This window comes from Pipistrellus hanaki (assembly GCF_964339955.1).
Source record: "Pipistrellus hanaki genome assembly, chromosome: 1".
Lineage (NCBI taxonomy): Eukaryota > Metazoa > Chordata > Mammalia > Chiroptera > Vespertilionidae > Pipistrellus > Pipistrellus hanaki.
Window position 1 is genome coordinate 100,015,920 of NC_140503.1, and position 16,138 is coordinate 100,032,057.

The window sequence follows — 16,138 nt, forward strand, 5'->3', positions numbered from 1 at the left end:
GTTGGCTGTGATAAATTCTCTCAAGTTAGTACAGGAGTGCATGTAGCTGTGCCTGAATTCTCTCTTGGCCTCAACTAATAGATGGTTTAGTGATGTTATTATATAGTGTGGGGCTTGGATTAGAATGAGTATGTAAGTATTTCATTTGAAATTAAACAAACCCCTTTCTTTCTCAGAAAGAGGACAGCAACTACAATAGGCAAGATAGAGAACTAGGAGAAAAACCGTTAATTCAGAAACTGCTGAATGTCTTTAACTCTTAAGGTGTGGGGGCGGGGACTCCAAATCTGGGAAGTGCCTAATTTCATCTAGCCTTCATGTAGACTTCTTGGCAGAATAAGATATGGCCCAAGATTATGACTGGCTTGGAGATGATGCTGCAGGAAATGAGACTAAAAGAAACACTTCCTCCAGGTGGACCATACAAAATACTGCCAGTTAAGACTCTATGAAGAGTGGGTATTAAATAGTTGGAATAGCATTCATTTTCCTATTTGATGAGGTAAATTAAGATGACTCTACTTCATAACATTCCTGATCCAGGAAAATTTAGGACTAGTAACTTCAAAAGCCCAGTCAGAATTGAAAACTTGAGCCCTGGCCTGTGTTACTCAGTGGTTAGGGCGTCAGCGTGTGTACCAAAGGGCAAGTATTTGGGTTGCAGGTTTGATCCCAGGCCTCAGTGGGATCACCTGTGGGAGGCAATCAACCTATGTTTCTCTCTCATATCGATGTCTCTCTCTCTCACTCCCCCCGCCCTCTTCCTTTCTCTCTAAAAATCAATGGGAAAATATCCTCGGGTGAAGAATGAAAATAAATAAGTGAAAAGGTGAGCCCCACTGAAGTGTTGCAGGGTGAGAAGCTGACCCATATCACTCACTTCTAGCAAAGTTGGGCAGTTTTCCAAAGTGGCCACACTTCAAGTAATCTGCATTACTTAAAAAGCTTAAAACAGCTGGTTTACTATTTTATCCTTTCTTATGGCTGAGTAGTATTTCATTACATACCAGAGGCCTGGTGCATGAAATTCATGCACAGGGGTGTGGGGTGTGGTTCCTTCAGCCCAGCCTGCACACTCTCCAGTCTGGGACTTCCCTCTACAATCCAGGAATGCTGGCTCCCAACTGCTCACCTGCCTGCTTTCCTGATCAGCCCCTAACCACTTCTGTCTGCCAGCATGATCAGCCCTTAACCACTTCTGTCTGCCAGCCTCATCACCTCCTAACCACTTCTGCCTGCCTGCCTGATGACCCCCTAACCTCTTCCGCCTGCCTGCCTGGTGACCCCCTAACCACTTCTGTCTGCCAGCCTGATCACTCCCTAACCATTGCCCTGCTAGCCTGATTGCTGTCTAACTGCCCCCCCCCCCCCCCCAGCCTATTTGCCCCCAACTTCCTTCCTCTGCCAGTCTGGTTAACCCTAACTGCCTTCCCCTGCAGGGTTGATCGCCTCCAACTGCCCGCCCTTGCAGGCCTGGTCCCCCCAACTACCCTTCCCTGCTGGCCATCTTGTGGTGGCCATCCTGTCTCCACATGGGGCAGGATCTTTGACCACACGGGGGCAGCTATCTTGATCTTGTGTGTTGGAGTGATGGTCAATCTGAATATTACTTTTATTAGATAGGATAGAGGCCTAGTGCATGGGTGGGGGCCAGCTGATTTGCCCTGAAGGGTGTCCCAAATCAGGGTGGGAGTTCCCTTGGCATGGGGTGACCTGGGCAAAGGGCCTGTGGTGGTTTGCAGGCCAACCATGCCCTCCCGGCGACCCAAGCAGAGGCCCTGGTATCTGGGATTTATTTACATTCTCCAATTGAAACTTTGTAGTGTGGAGCAAAACTAACCTTCTGCTCAGTCCATGGCAGCAGCCATTTCTGTTGGGGTTTATTCACCTTCTATAATTGAAACTTTGTAACCTGGCATGGAGGTCTAGGCCAGCCAGGGTAGGTGGAAAGCTTGGCTTCCTCTGTCGCCAGAGGCAACCCTAGCCTGCTCTCTCCAGCTCCCTGGCTGCTGCCATTTTTCTTGGGATTTATCTTCTATAATTAAAACTTTGTATCCTTGAGTGGAGGCCTGGGCTGGCCAGGGTGTGTGGAAAGCTTGGCTTCCTTCCATTGCCAGAGAAACCCAAGCCTCCCTCCTGCTCTCTGTGGTGGCAGCCATCTTGGTTGGGATTAATTTGCATACTCACTCTGATTGGCTGGTGGGCATGGCTTGTGGTGTAGCAGAGTGATGGTTAATTTGCATATTACTCTTTTATTAGGTAAGATATATATATATATATAAGGCCCGGTGCATGAATTCGTGGATGGGTAGGATCTGGCCAGCCTGGCCGGGGGAGGGGACATGGGCGATTGGCTGGCCTGCCTGATGGTTGAACTACTGATTTAGGGAACAATTTGCATTCTGCCTTCTATTATATTGGATATGTATCACGTTCTTTATCCAGTCCTCTATCATAGGGCACTTTGAATAAAATAGCATCATTTGCAACAACATGGATGGACCTTGAGAACATTATGCTAAGTGAAATAAGTCAGTCAGAAAAAGGTAAGAACCATATGATTTCACTCATATGTGGGATATAAAACTGAAACTCATGAACACAAACAGCAGTGTGGTGGTTGCCAGAGGGAAGGGGAAAAGGGGTCCTAATATAAGGTGACAGGAGAATACTTGACTTTGGGTGGTGAGCACACAGTGCAATATAACACAGAAACCCACATGAGAAACCTATGTGTTCATGCTGACCAATGTCATCCCACCCCAATCAATAAAAAAAAAAAAAAAAAAAAAAAAAAAAAAATAGCTGCGTTGCTGGTGGCCCATTCTTTAGATACTAATGGGGAATATATACTAGTAAAGGCACTTGGTCTCCCAATGGCAGAAAGAATTGACAACAAATGGAATCAAAAGGACTCAGTACTTGATTGGTGAGAAAAAGGAAAAGATGATAGTTTGGGTAACGTGGTAGATGATAAAGTCCTTCACAGAGATTGGGGACAGAGGCAGAGTAACCATAGTAGACATTTCAAGCCCACATTCTATTCCCACTCTTCCCTATGTGTTTTCACTCTCATTTCCTTAGCTTGGGTTAGCATGTATGTGCCATCAATGAAAAATCACATTTCTAGGCCAGACCTTTCTTCTGATCATCAAACCTTAAGGTTAAACCTTCTGACATCTCCAGTTGGATGTCTCAAATCTCTCTCTCCCCACTTCAGATCAACCCACGTGTTTCCTAGTTCATAAATAGCACTTCTATGCTTCCTGTTGCTCAAGTCAGAAACCTAGGAGTTATTAAGACCTCTCTCTCCCCCCTTCCCTGTTATGCAAATAATCAAATACTACAATCAAGTCTTATTGATTATACCCACTGCCTTGATCTGCATGCTCCATCTCTCAGTTCACTGAGCACTATATGCCTAACAATGGGCTTTAACATGTGCAGCTGTTCTCTATGCTAGGGACACAGGCCAACTTTCTTCTTTACCTAGACAATGCCTACTCACCTAAAAAGACTCATCCCTTTAAAACTGGATTAGCCTCTCTAGTTGACACAGCATTTCTCTTCCTTAGCAATCTAACAATTTCCATTATTTAAAATTATATTTCTAATAATTCAGATCATGTTTGGTTGATTCTCTGCTCAATCTTTAACACAGTGTCTGGGATATTATAGGAGTTCATTAAATATTTGCTGATTGATCGGAAGATTTGTGGGAAAGGATACTAACTTTAATTATGATACAGTAAGGGCTATATCCCAGTGCAGACACCCAGTAAGGAGATGTTTATATGAACTTGAAACTGAAGAGAGAGCTCTAGTTTGCTTAATAAATGAATTCCTAAATGTACTTCATTCTGACTTTTTGATCAACATTATATGCATCTTAGATCTATCAGTGTTTACTTATACAGCTCAAGCTCATTTTACTTTATGCCAAATTAAATTTTTTTGCTACTTGTCATGTGTACTCTCTTTTCTAATGAAGTCTGTTCACTCTCTTCAGCACACGGAGTACATCTTCTCATTTCATTTTCAAACACTGCTCTGTTTTTCAAGTTCAAGTTAAGCTTTTTCCCTGACTGCTCTGCTGTGCCTTACTAGTGCTCCCTTCTCCCACCATACTTCACTTCATTCCATTGTTTCTTGGGTGGTACTTTTGTTTTCCTATTAGACTGAAAGCTCCTGAAGGTCTGGACAGTGGTCGTCAAACTCATCAGTCAACAGAGCCAAATATCAACAGTACAACGATTGAAATTTCTTTTGAGCCAAAAACCGACTTCTGTGCATGGGCCACGAAGTTTCAACCTCACTGTATGTGTGCATCCACACGCGGTATTTTGTGGAAGAGCCACACTCAAGGGGCCAAAGAGCCACATGTAGCTTGCAAGCCGTGGTTTGCTGACTACTGGTCTAGGACCATGAACTGCTTACAATGCAGAGGACTTTCCTTTCAGTAGTTTCATAAAGAAAACAGTAGGTAGAGGGTCAGCACAGAGATACCACCTTATCAGCAGAGCTTTTCTTTTGTTCTCTTACAACTGTACTCCTCATATGGGAAACACATCCTAGGTTAGCTGTGTTGTTCTTCAAAGGAAAAAAAAGGCGACTTTGTTTTGAATAAAGCATCAAATTGTTGCTTATTCTCTACCAGAAAAGATGAAGGTAAGTCATCTGTTAGACACCTCATGTTGTTTTATGAAAGATATTTTACAAAGATATGACTTGAGTTAAAACGTTGGTCAGGGCAGATACTGAATGAAAAGGGAAGTGTGTCAAAGATCTGTATAATGATAATCCAATTTGGAAGAGTAATAACACCTACCAAAATCAAGTTACTTTCTATTATAAAATATTGTTATTTTTTATTTTCTTGCTTTGTAAATCAACTTTGAAGTATAATTAACAGACAGTAAAATGTACCCTTTAAGTATACAGTTTGTTGAGTTTTGACTAGAGGCTGGGTGCACAAAATTCATGCAAAGGGCTTGGCCCCCACCACTGCGGCGGCCACCTCTGCCTTGGCCCGTGCCATGGTGGCAGCTGCCTCTGCCTAGGCCCTCTCAGCCCTGGCTTTGTCTGGAAGGTGTCCAGTCTAATTAGTATTACGCTTTTTTTATATAAGATGTGTAATCACTATCACAATCAATACATAGATATTTCTAACATGTTTGACTATTCTAGTAATTCTGATTTTTCATATAAATTTTATAATAATAAGTGTACCAATTTCTACAAAAAGTGTATTGGGATTTATGTAGGATTGCATTGGGGAGAAAGCAATTTAAATTTAAATTTCCAACTGCTTACTGTTAGACCAACTTTGTACCTTGTGACTTGCCAAACTCACTTATAGTTTTAGTAGCCAGGATATTCCTCAAGATTTTCTATGAATCAGTAGAGTGCTCAAATATTGGTTTCTAAATACCATTTCCCATAAAAGAAAACAGGATTCTTTGGAGAAATGGCGAATTCAAGGGCTAAGGCTAGGAAATACCAGGGTCTGAAAAACCTTGTCAGATGGACAGAGGAACCAGTTATAAGGAGATTCCCACTGGCTATTATTTTACTATGAAAGAGGAGGAAATATTTTCCTTATTAAAGAATGCTAATAAATATAGCCAAAACCGGTTTGGCTCAGTGGTAGAGCATCGGTCTGCGGACTGAAAAGTCCCGGGTTCGATTCCGGTCAAGGGCAGGTACCTAGGTTGCGGGCACATCCCCGATGGGGGGTGTGCAAGAGGCAACTGGTCGATGTTTCTCTCTCATTGACGTTTCTAGCTATCTCTCTCCCTTCCTCTCTGTAAAAAATCAATAAAATATTTAAAAATATATATATATATAGAAGAAATAATGGAATTAGAAAAATCACCAACTGTGAAACACCATAGTGATAATTATTACTAAAGACAGTAACACTAGTAAGTGAAAGTTTGATGAGAAATAAAATATTTACAAAGATTCATGATATCTTTCCCCTACAAGGTCCTTAGTAATTATGAAGAGAAAAATAATAATTTTATAGTAGAGAAATGAGGCAGGTACCATTTAAATCAAGTGATTAAAGTTAACATCACTAGTGATAGGCTCTCCTGTGCCTCCTAAGATGAGGCACTGAAAAGATCACACTGTGTCTATACTCTGCCTCCCAGAATAACATCAGCTGAATGTAATGAGGAAATATTAAACAAGTCTAAATTGAGGGACATTCTGCAAAATATAATGGTCTATACTTTTCCAAAACAGCATAGTCATTAAAGTAAAAAAATACCGAGGAACTCTTTCATATCAAAGAAAATGAATGAGACAATAACAAAATGCAACATGTGATCATGGACAATCCTCCCCCCCCCTTTTTTTTTATCATAAAGCACATTAATGAGATAACTGGTAAAATATCAATAAAGTCTATAGATATTTTGTCAGTGTTAATTTGCTGATTTTGATAACTGTACTGTGGTTATATTAGAAAATGTCCTTGTTTTTACAAAACGCACATGAAAGTATTAGTAGGTAGGGAGGCATCATGTCTGCAACTTACCCTCAAATGGTTCAGAGGGAAAACAAGTACATATAGGAAGAAACAGACTGATAAAGCACATGTAGAAAAATGTTAACCTTTGGGGAGCTGAGTGAAGGATTAACAGAAATTCTTTTGACTATTTTTCTAAGTTTTCTATAAAAATAAATTACACAGCCGAAACCGGTTTGGCTCAGTGGATAGAGCGTTGGCCTGCAGACTGAAAGGTCCTGAGTTCGATTCCGGTCAAGGGCATGTACCTTGGGTGCGGGCACATCCCCAGTGGGGGGGGGTGTGTGTGTGTGTGTGTGTGCAAGAGGCAGCTGGTCGATGTATCTCTCTCATTGACGTTTTTAACTCTCTATCCCTCTCAATTCCTCTCTGTGTAAAAATCAATAAAATATATTTAAAAAAAATAAATAAATTACATAATAAAAAAGTAAAAAAACAATCACAAGTACAATTACTTCCTTTGCTGAGCATACACACCCAGATTTTCGATGGTGTAATAGCGCTGTTTATAGTCTACTTTGATGGTCTGCGCGTGCGGGCTGCCAATGCCATAACCAATGGCATAACCTCGGACCACAATGTTCTGGTTCTCTGGAGGAGTCCAACTTACTACGATGCTAGTAACCAGTGGGCGGACATGAAGTGAACTAGGTACTTCAGGAACACGAGTTTCTGGAAAGGAAATTAGAAAGGCAAGATGTGGTTCATCTTTCATTAGGATATTTCACCACCTTTGGGGAATGGTGTTCAATCAATCGCCCGCTAAATTATTTGGGGCTAAGTTTTTCCATTATGACCAAGAATTCAAAGAGAATATGTATATACAATAAAATAAAATATGTTCAGTGGTTTTACTGCATTCTACGAAGAAAACAAAACCCAAACAGCAGCTTGAAATACTAGACACTGCAACATTAATTTGGAAGGAAAAATAAAGTGATCCAAGAACCTTTATCCAATAGAGAAAAACAAATAAATTGACTTTCAATGGTTATCCATTCCTCTTGGTCTCACATCTGATTCCCAAACTTACTAGGCAGATACACCAACTAATTAGAAGCCTGGTGTAAACAGGTAATCAAGAATCACATTACAGCAATAGTATTATTTACTCCCCTAAGTAATATAATAAGTCAGAAAATATGAATAGAACTACAAACTGATTTAAATGGTGGGAGACCAAGAGGCTTAAGCGATGGGAATTTAGAGTATTTTTCAAGGCATAAATTGCTATCTTAATTTAAAAAAGAGTAAAACAATAGAACAGGTTCCTTTTGTCTTCCAAGTACAGCACCTGTATTTGATAAAGGTACATACACACACCTATATGGACTTAGTCATTGAATAAACAGGTGAGAAAAAGGGTAAGATGTCTAGAACGAAGGGAAAAGGGAGACTAATGAAACATAAGCATGATTCATGTGGCTCAGCCTTCCATTTTAGATCATCTACATATTTAATGGCCTTGGTGAAAAACAGACTTAAGGCACCTGTACCTTTTTATTGGTTTTGGTTCTACTTAAAGACACAGTTATCTAAAAGCCACAAAGATGGGGAATGAGGGAGATCCATGAAACTTGCTGCATTACAGAAATGACAGTAGTATATATTAAACTTCACAGATTAAAGCAATATATACACCAAATCTGTGGCTTTCCAGCTAGGCTCACTTGACTATAATTAGTACTTTGTCTGTGCCATTGTTCTTACCATCTAAGTCACTTTCAAAAGTTTCAGCAGACAGCCAGTCAGTAGCCGGGCCTGTGCCATTTACTGTTAGAGCAGCCACTCGAAAATTATATTCAGTCCCCCGATCCAGACCTGAGACCCAAATGGAAAAAAAAACACACACACAATACAAGTTGAAACAACAGATTTGGAAAAACAAAATACCAACAATCTCATTAAAGCAAATATCTCATCCACCAACTCAATATACAGCTACTACCTTGATAAAATTTTGGTGAAAGTTAATACCAAACAAGAAATAAGTAGAGAACAGAGGAGCTCCCACCTCTAAAGTAGAGGCTGAAGTCCACACAGTCCAAGAAGGAAAGAGAAATCAGTGAAATTCTCAGGAGACAACAGGGGTGTGTGTGTGTGTGTGTGTGTGTGTGTGTGTTTTAAAAAGAAGCTTGAAAATATTTTAGAAATCATTTAATGCAATCCCTTCATTTTACTAAGGAAGCTAAGGCCAAAAAAGAGGCCAAGGATAATGAAAGATGTAACCAAAGTCCATTGGTCTCAGAAGACACTAAAGACCAGAAAAGAATGAAAGATGTAACTCCTACCACGTTACCCCTGTTCTCTTAGCCACGCCATAATGACAGAAAAAACTTTAAATGTTAACACAGCCTAGAAATCTATTTCTCAGGAGCCTACCAACCCATAATAAATAAAAAAGGAATAATGTCTTTCTATTATGTAACCTTTTATATTTAATATAACCTAATAAAGTACTTGAATTACCAATGAATCAAAGATCCACATGTAAAAGTCTAACCTACAAAGTAGAGCAAGAGTCAACAATATGGTCAGATATTCATGAGTTCTTTTTCTTTTTTTTTGTGTGTTAAAATACATATAAAATTTACCATTTTAGCCATTTTCAAGTATACAGTCCACATGCCTACATTTGTAGAGCACTTAAATAGTAGATATTGTGATAGGTCTTACTAGGGTTATGAAAAATTATCCTATCTCCCCATATCCAAATATTGGGATCTTTGGCCAGCAACACAGCACAGAAATTGAGAGAGAACTTGGCCAGGATAAGCCCTGGCTCAGTTAATCAATCCTGTCATAGGGTGTGAGAGGAGATGGGAGGTTCTGTACTCTGTGCAGATCATCTTATTTGCCCACAAGAAAGCAAGAAGCAAAACAGAATGAGAAGCAAAATGACTGTGCCCAAGTCACTTTACCTCCTTGCCTTCATGAACCTGAAAGAGCCAGAATGACTTTATACATACTTTAATACATACTATTATACATACTTTATACATACTATTAATAGACCACAATCTGGTCTCCTAGGAAACATGGCTCAACTGAAAAAATTCAACTGATCAGATTACCATGCCTTTCCCTTGCAATTAACCACCACATCCACAAGGCACACCCACCAGCCAATCAGGAGCAAATATGCAAATAAACCCAACCAAGATGGCCATGGCCACAGAGAGCAGGAGGGAGGCTTGGGTTTCTCCGGCAATGGAGGAAGCCAAGCTTTCTGCCTCCACTCAAGGCTACAAAGTTTCAATGATAGAAGATACATAAATCCAAACAGAAATGGTGGCAGCCACAGAGCTGGAAAGAGCAGGAGACTAGGGTTGCTCCCGGCGATGGAGGAAGCAAAGCTTTCCACACACCCTAGCTGGCCTTGGCCTCTGCTTAAGGTTACAAAGTTTCAAACATCAGCCCCCAGTCTGAAAGGTCCCAGGTTCGATTCCAGTCAAAGGCACATTCCTTCGTTGTAGTTTGATCTCAGGCCTTGGTTGGGGCATGTGCAGGAGCAAGAAATCGATGTGTCTTTCTCACATTGATGTTTCTCTCCCCCTCCCTTCCACTGTCTCTAAAAGTCAATGGAAGAATATCCTTAAGCGAGGATTAACAAAAAGCAACAAAAAGAGAAAAATTGATGTTTATCATGAAAATGTTATTTTCCTTATATATCAAATGTTGAATTGGAAAAAAAAAATGAATAGTTCCCTCATGGGCAAGGACTGTAATCTATTTTTATGTTATTGGCAACAAGAACAATGCCTGGTATACAGTAAATATCTGCTATTAAATATTCAAAGTAAAACCCTTACAGATGGAAACTGTTACTTAGCTATATTTGGAGTAAAACCAGAAACTGACTTTTAAAAACATCTGTGAGAAATTTTACAGTAATGTTTCTTCAGTGAGATTTCTCAGCAGCACTCACGGCAGCCATGTTTACTTTCTGCAGAAAGGAGAGGACTGACTCCATGGAGACAAACATTCACCTTTTCCTATTTTGAAAGGAGTCAGTCTCATCTATGAGATGGGGGGTAAGGAGAAAAGCTTGCTGGATTACTAGAGTACACTTTTACTGTCTGTACACTTTGCTAACAACTAAACTGTGCAGACTCTTTGTTTATATAGCTTTGTTTGAACTTTTTTTCAGATTATAAAAAAAACTACATATAACATAAAGAATACAGAAAAACACAAGGAAATAAAACTAAAATATAATCTCATTCAGAAATGGCAGAACCTGTAAGAGTGTTTTCAATTAATTTTTATCAAATTTTTACAAATCCTTTTGAACCATTTTAACTTTGTGCAAGACAACAGCTCCAGGCATTAATCAGACTAGCATAGATACATCTCCCAACTTTTGGCAATGCCCATAGGAACTCACCTTCAATCAGCTGAGACAGCTGGGTCCCGGGCACCAACATCTCAGTGACATCACTCTTTCGGGAGGTTTTTCTGTAGCGTATCTTGTAGCCAGTAATTTGCCCATTTTGTGTGGCTAGAGGAGGTGGCTGCCAGTGAATCATAATACTCTGAAAGCATAAGTTTATAGGGAAAATACCAAATATGTTAAAAGCTTGGTCCTATTTTATATATTACTAGGAGCCTGGTGCACAAAATTCATGCGTGCGGGAGGGAGGGGGGAGATCTCTCAGCCCAGCCTGCACTCTCTCCAATCTGGAACCCCTTGAGGAATGTCTGACTGCCCATTTAGGCCCAATTCCACCAGATATCCTTCTCACAATCCAGGACTGCTGGCTCCCAACTGCTTGCCTGCTTGCCTGTCTGATTGTTCCCAACCAATCCCTTGCCAGCCTGATCGATGCCTAACTGCTCCCCTGCTGGCCCAATTGCCCCTAACTGCCCTCCCCTGCTAGCCTGGTGGCCCCTAACTGCCTTCCCATGCAGGCCTGCTTGCTCCTAACTGTCCTCCCCTGCAGGCCTGGTCACACCTAACTGCTTTCCCCTGCAGGCCTGGTCACCCTCCCCCACAACTACCCTCCTTTTTAGGCCTGGTCCCTCCCAACTTCTCTCCACTTCTAGCCTGATCACCCACAACTGCCCTCCCCTGATGGCCATCTTGTGTCCACATGGGAGCAGCCAGCTTGTGTGTTGGAGTGATGGTCAATTTGCATATTACCTTTTTATTAGATAGGATTATCCCAAACTCTGTGCAAAGGGAAGGAACATAAAGCCAGTAGGATGATTAGAGTTTTGTTAAGTTACTTACTGATCACTCAAAAATACTTATTTAAAAAAAAACAAAAATCAATGACCAAAGTGGGGTATTATATTTGTTAGCAGTATTCTATGGGCCTTTGATTTCCTGGATGTTTTGCCAGAATGAGGACAAAAGTCTCAAAAAAGTTTTCAGAAGAAAACATAAGGTCAGAGGCACATGAATTAGGGAGTAAACTACCATTAGGTGTAAGGTTCTCTTCCCATCTCAATTGTAGAACAGCTGACCTTAGATAATTTCTGTCTAAAACTCTTTCAAAAGGGGATCATTAATTAGCAGCTGGTTATTTTTTTAAGGAAAAGGAGTCCAATAGTACTTTTTGAAAGGACTGAACATGTCAGAAATCTACGTAGCCCAGAAAGGACTCTGGGCCTTCTGAGAGGGGTACATGCCATAAGTGTACAGTGAATGTGACTCAGAGAGATGGTTTCATCATCTGCAACTATCAGAAATATTCACACTGGGCTCATCTTACAAGACTAAAAAACTATGTGCCATAAACAACTTCCTTCCTTCTATCTAATCACCAAGGTCTAGACTGTTAATATCTAGATTGTAATAATTTACATATAGGAATATATTTGCAGAAAGGCATCAGAGAAAGGCAATAAAATTAAACAGAATAAACTAAGGTTGGTTTCTAAGTCCAGCTTTACTGGCAAGTGTAATATCTAGATTACCTTATTTTCTGATAATGATCGTTTTGATGTAGGATCTCCCTCTCTATAAGCCCTTCTAAGTTTTAATAGTGTATCAGTAAAAATGAACAATGGCAATAAAACGTTTTACCTTTGAATTTCTTACTTCTAAGGACAGATTCTGAGGAGCAGCACTGGGAACTGGACAAGCAAAAAAAAAAAAAAAAAAGTTTTTAAGTAATACAAAGATATTTAGGAAATGATGGTTTTGAAGGCAATTCTTAAGTAAAACAGAGATATTTAGGAAATGATGTGAAAACTTTGTTGCTTAAACAAATTGCTGTACCACTTTAGTTCCTCACATATTAGAACATAAGACAGTATCTCAAAGTTTATGGTCCACACACTCGCCAGCATTCCCCCCTTTTGTAGTAACTAAAGCAAGCAAAGAGAATTCAAGTAATCCCTATTGGATTTTCTCTCTGCACACAAAATGCTGACTTTAGGTCTTCCCTCCTAATCCATCTATGGAAACTTCTCTCGCCCATTCTCTGACATTTGGTGACTAGGTATATAACTCAGTGCCCATGTGCTATAGGCTTTGGAGGACAGTGACTATTCTTGCTCAATATTGTATCCTGTACAAAGTGCATTAAGCCTCAACCTTCAAAGGGTCTGGTGTAGGACTTAGGCACCTGTATAATTTGAAAGATGTCCATGAATGGTTCCAATCATTTCCGTTAAGAACTTCTGACATAGCTGCAGAGACCCCCAAGGTAGTTGCTCTTGCAGTGTCCTCCTCCTCCCACCGCCTCTCTTCCTTTTCTTCTTCATCATCATCATCATCACAGCTAAGATTCACTGTGTGCTCTTACATGGCAGGGATTTAATCCTTACAACAATCCCACACTGGAGTTTATTCCCACATTATTATTCCCACTTTATAGATGAGGTTCAAATCTCTTGTCCACAGTTATTTATTTCAGCTAACATAGAGACCAAAATTGGTCTTACTCCCAAGTGCTGCCCTTAAGCACCATGCTCAGGCACATTCAGTTCCCTGACAGGCTTGTAGTCAGCATGCCAATCAACTTAGTGCAGTTAAAATTGGCTCATGTGTAGATATCAAAGCCTTCTCAACTTTTCCCCATCTTGACCAACCGGCTTATGTGGTTGGCTAATCAAACTATAGTTTGTATTTATTTTTACCAATTTACCTTGAAAAATATTAAGCATACTGAACACAATGGGAAGTATATGCCATACATATGAATGCCATATATAGGATGTCCCCCCCAAAAATATATACACACTTTTGACATATTATTAATTCCAGTGGGTTAAATCTAAAAAGAAACATCAGTTAAACTGCCAGCTGTTAAAGTGTGTATACATTTTTTGGGACACTCTATATTCATTTCCTGAATTCACCAATTGTTAATGTTCTGTCACATCTTCTCTAGTTTTCGCTGTATTTACACAAACATACTTATCTACAGATTGTTGCTGAGTTCATCTGAGAGATAGCTGCAGTCACATGAGACTTCACTTCTAAATACTAGGGTATGTGCTCCTAAATTCAGACGTTCTCCAACAAAACTATAATATAATGAACACTTTCAGAAAATTTAATCTTAACATAAAACATTATCTAATATACCTAAATAACATATCTAATACTTAATATTGCCTAGTAGTATACCTATTTAACATTAAGTAAATGTATCAATAGTGCTCTTTATTTATTTTTACTCCTAGATCTAGGAACTAACAATAGATAACCATTTTATATTATTTTATGTGTCTTCTTTAATCTAGATTCTAGAATGAGTCTGTAACTATTTTTTCCTTTCATGAAATTAGTATTTTTTAAGAATCGAGGCAATTTTTTCTTCTCCAGAATTTCCCCCACTTTGGATGATTACTTGTTTCATCATGATCAGATTCAAGTGAAACATTTTTTTACAGAGATACAACATAGGGGAGACAGTCATTGTATCTTTCCCAATGCCTCCTAGCAGGACACAGATAAGGTCAATTGTTTCCATTGTTGCTGATGTTATGTTTGACCATTTGATTAAAGGAGTAAAATTATAGCCTTTAAAACGTGCAAGTTTATATATAAGGGGCATATGCATATACATGCATTTTTTAGAAAAAGATATTTTTGTAACACATTGGATTTAGGTGAGTTTCAGGAAACAATATATATACTTACTAAGTACAATAAACTTATTTTCTGTTCTATTCTAAAATATATATATATTTTTAAATACTGATTCTTGACCTACTCAATCTCTTTAGCAAGTTGTAGTTTGAAAAATACTGCTCTTCATAATGGGTATATGAATATATGTAACTTCCTTGGATCAATCACAGGTAAGAAAGAACATTATCCTAAAACACTGTGGGATCAAAAGACCTATTTGGACTGCTAAATAGACCAAGGCTTGCCTTTTCAGAGCCCTTGAATAGTCTGTGTTATGAGTAAGAAATAATAGTTACTTATACAAAAGCCCCTACTAAAAATAAAAACACTGAGAAGCTATTTGTTACCAGGCACTACCATGTTCTATGTCTCTTACTAAATCGTTACAGCAACCCAATGAAGTTGGTATTGTTTATATTTTACGTTAAAGAAACAATGTCACTATGAAAAATGGATATTGGGATTTGAACAGGATCTTCTTTTTTAAAAAAATCTTTATTGTTGAAAGTGTTACATATGTCCCCATTTTATTGATCTTTTACAAAGAGGATGGGAAAGGGATAGAGAGTTAGAAACATCGATGAGAGAGAAGCATCGATCAGCTGCATGTTGCACACCCCCACTGGGGATGTGCCCACAACCAAGATACATGCCCTTGACAGGAATCGAACCTGGGACCCTTCAGTCCGCAGGCCGATGTTCTATCCACTGAGCCAAACAGGTTAGGGCTGTACATGATCTTCTTGACATCAAAGCCTATGATCTTACTACTATGTTACCACGGTCTCCAAGCACAGTATTCTGTTCCAAAGGAAGAAAGACTCACCATCTGACAATGTTTGAAAAGCAACATCTTGTGTGGAGACTCCAGGACCATGTTTATTGTAGGCCACCACTCGGAAACTATATTCTGTATATTTTTTCAATCCATTAATGGTATGGGAGTGACTTGAAACATCAACATCCTTCAATAAAATGCAAACAATTTATATATACACAACTCACACCAAAAAACATGTTACAAAAAAAGAATGACCTATACTGATTTTTATCCTTTATACAGAATATTATTTAACAGTCAAAGCAAGTTAACCATAAGCACTGGCAATTTACTGAGGAATACTGCTTGGTCTTTAGTGATCCTTGCTGGTAAAATCTACAGAATAAATCTTTGCACAAAGAAACAGAAACTGTCAACTTTCATTTCCTATCCTTTTTTTTTTTTTTTTAAGTTTCAGATTTCTAGACTAGCAAGCATTAAGTTTTGGAAATATAGTTCAACTCTAGTACTGCAATCAGTGGATTGAAAACTGGCTTCATATAATCACCATGTATAGTATCAGATGGGTACTAGATCTTATCAGGGTTATCACTTCATCCTATATAATAAAAGCCTAATATGCTAAGTGTCCAACTGTTCAACCAGCCATTATGATGCACACTGACCACCAGGGGGCAGATGCTACGACTGGTAGGTTAGCTTGCTGCTGGGGTCCGGCCAATCAGGACTGGGC

The 16,138-nt window shown here is 39.3% G+C and overlaps 1 protein-coding gene across 13 annotated transcripts in view; it reads right to left on the bottom strand.

Moving 5' to 3' along the window:
• The window catches only part of NEO1 (neogenin 1), a 373,996-nt gene that overhangs the window by 93,477 nt on the left and 264,381 nt on the right, over positions 1-16,138 (bottom strand). For all 13 annotated transcript variants that reach the window (XM_084905496.1, XM_084905495.1, XM_084905494.1 and 10 more), the window contains exons 11-15: positions 15,451-15,589; positions 12,567-12,616; positions 10,923-11,070; positions 8,246-8,356; positions 7,013-7,207 (exon numbers count right to left, since the gene is read on the bottom strand). In XM_084905496.1, the coding sequence (XP_084761622.1) occupies positions 7,013-7,207; positions 8,246-8,356; positions 10,923-11,070; positions 12,567-12,616; positions 15,451-15,589 (643 nt within the window). The remainder of the gene's footprint in view (positions 1-7,012; positions 7,208-8,245; positions 8,357-10,922; positions 11,071-12,566; positions 12,617-15,450; positions 15,590-16,138) is intronic.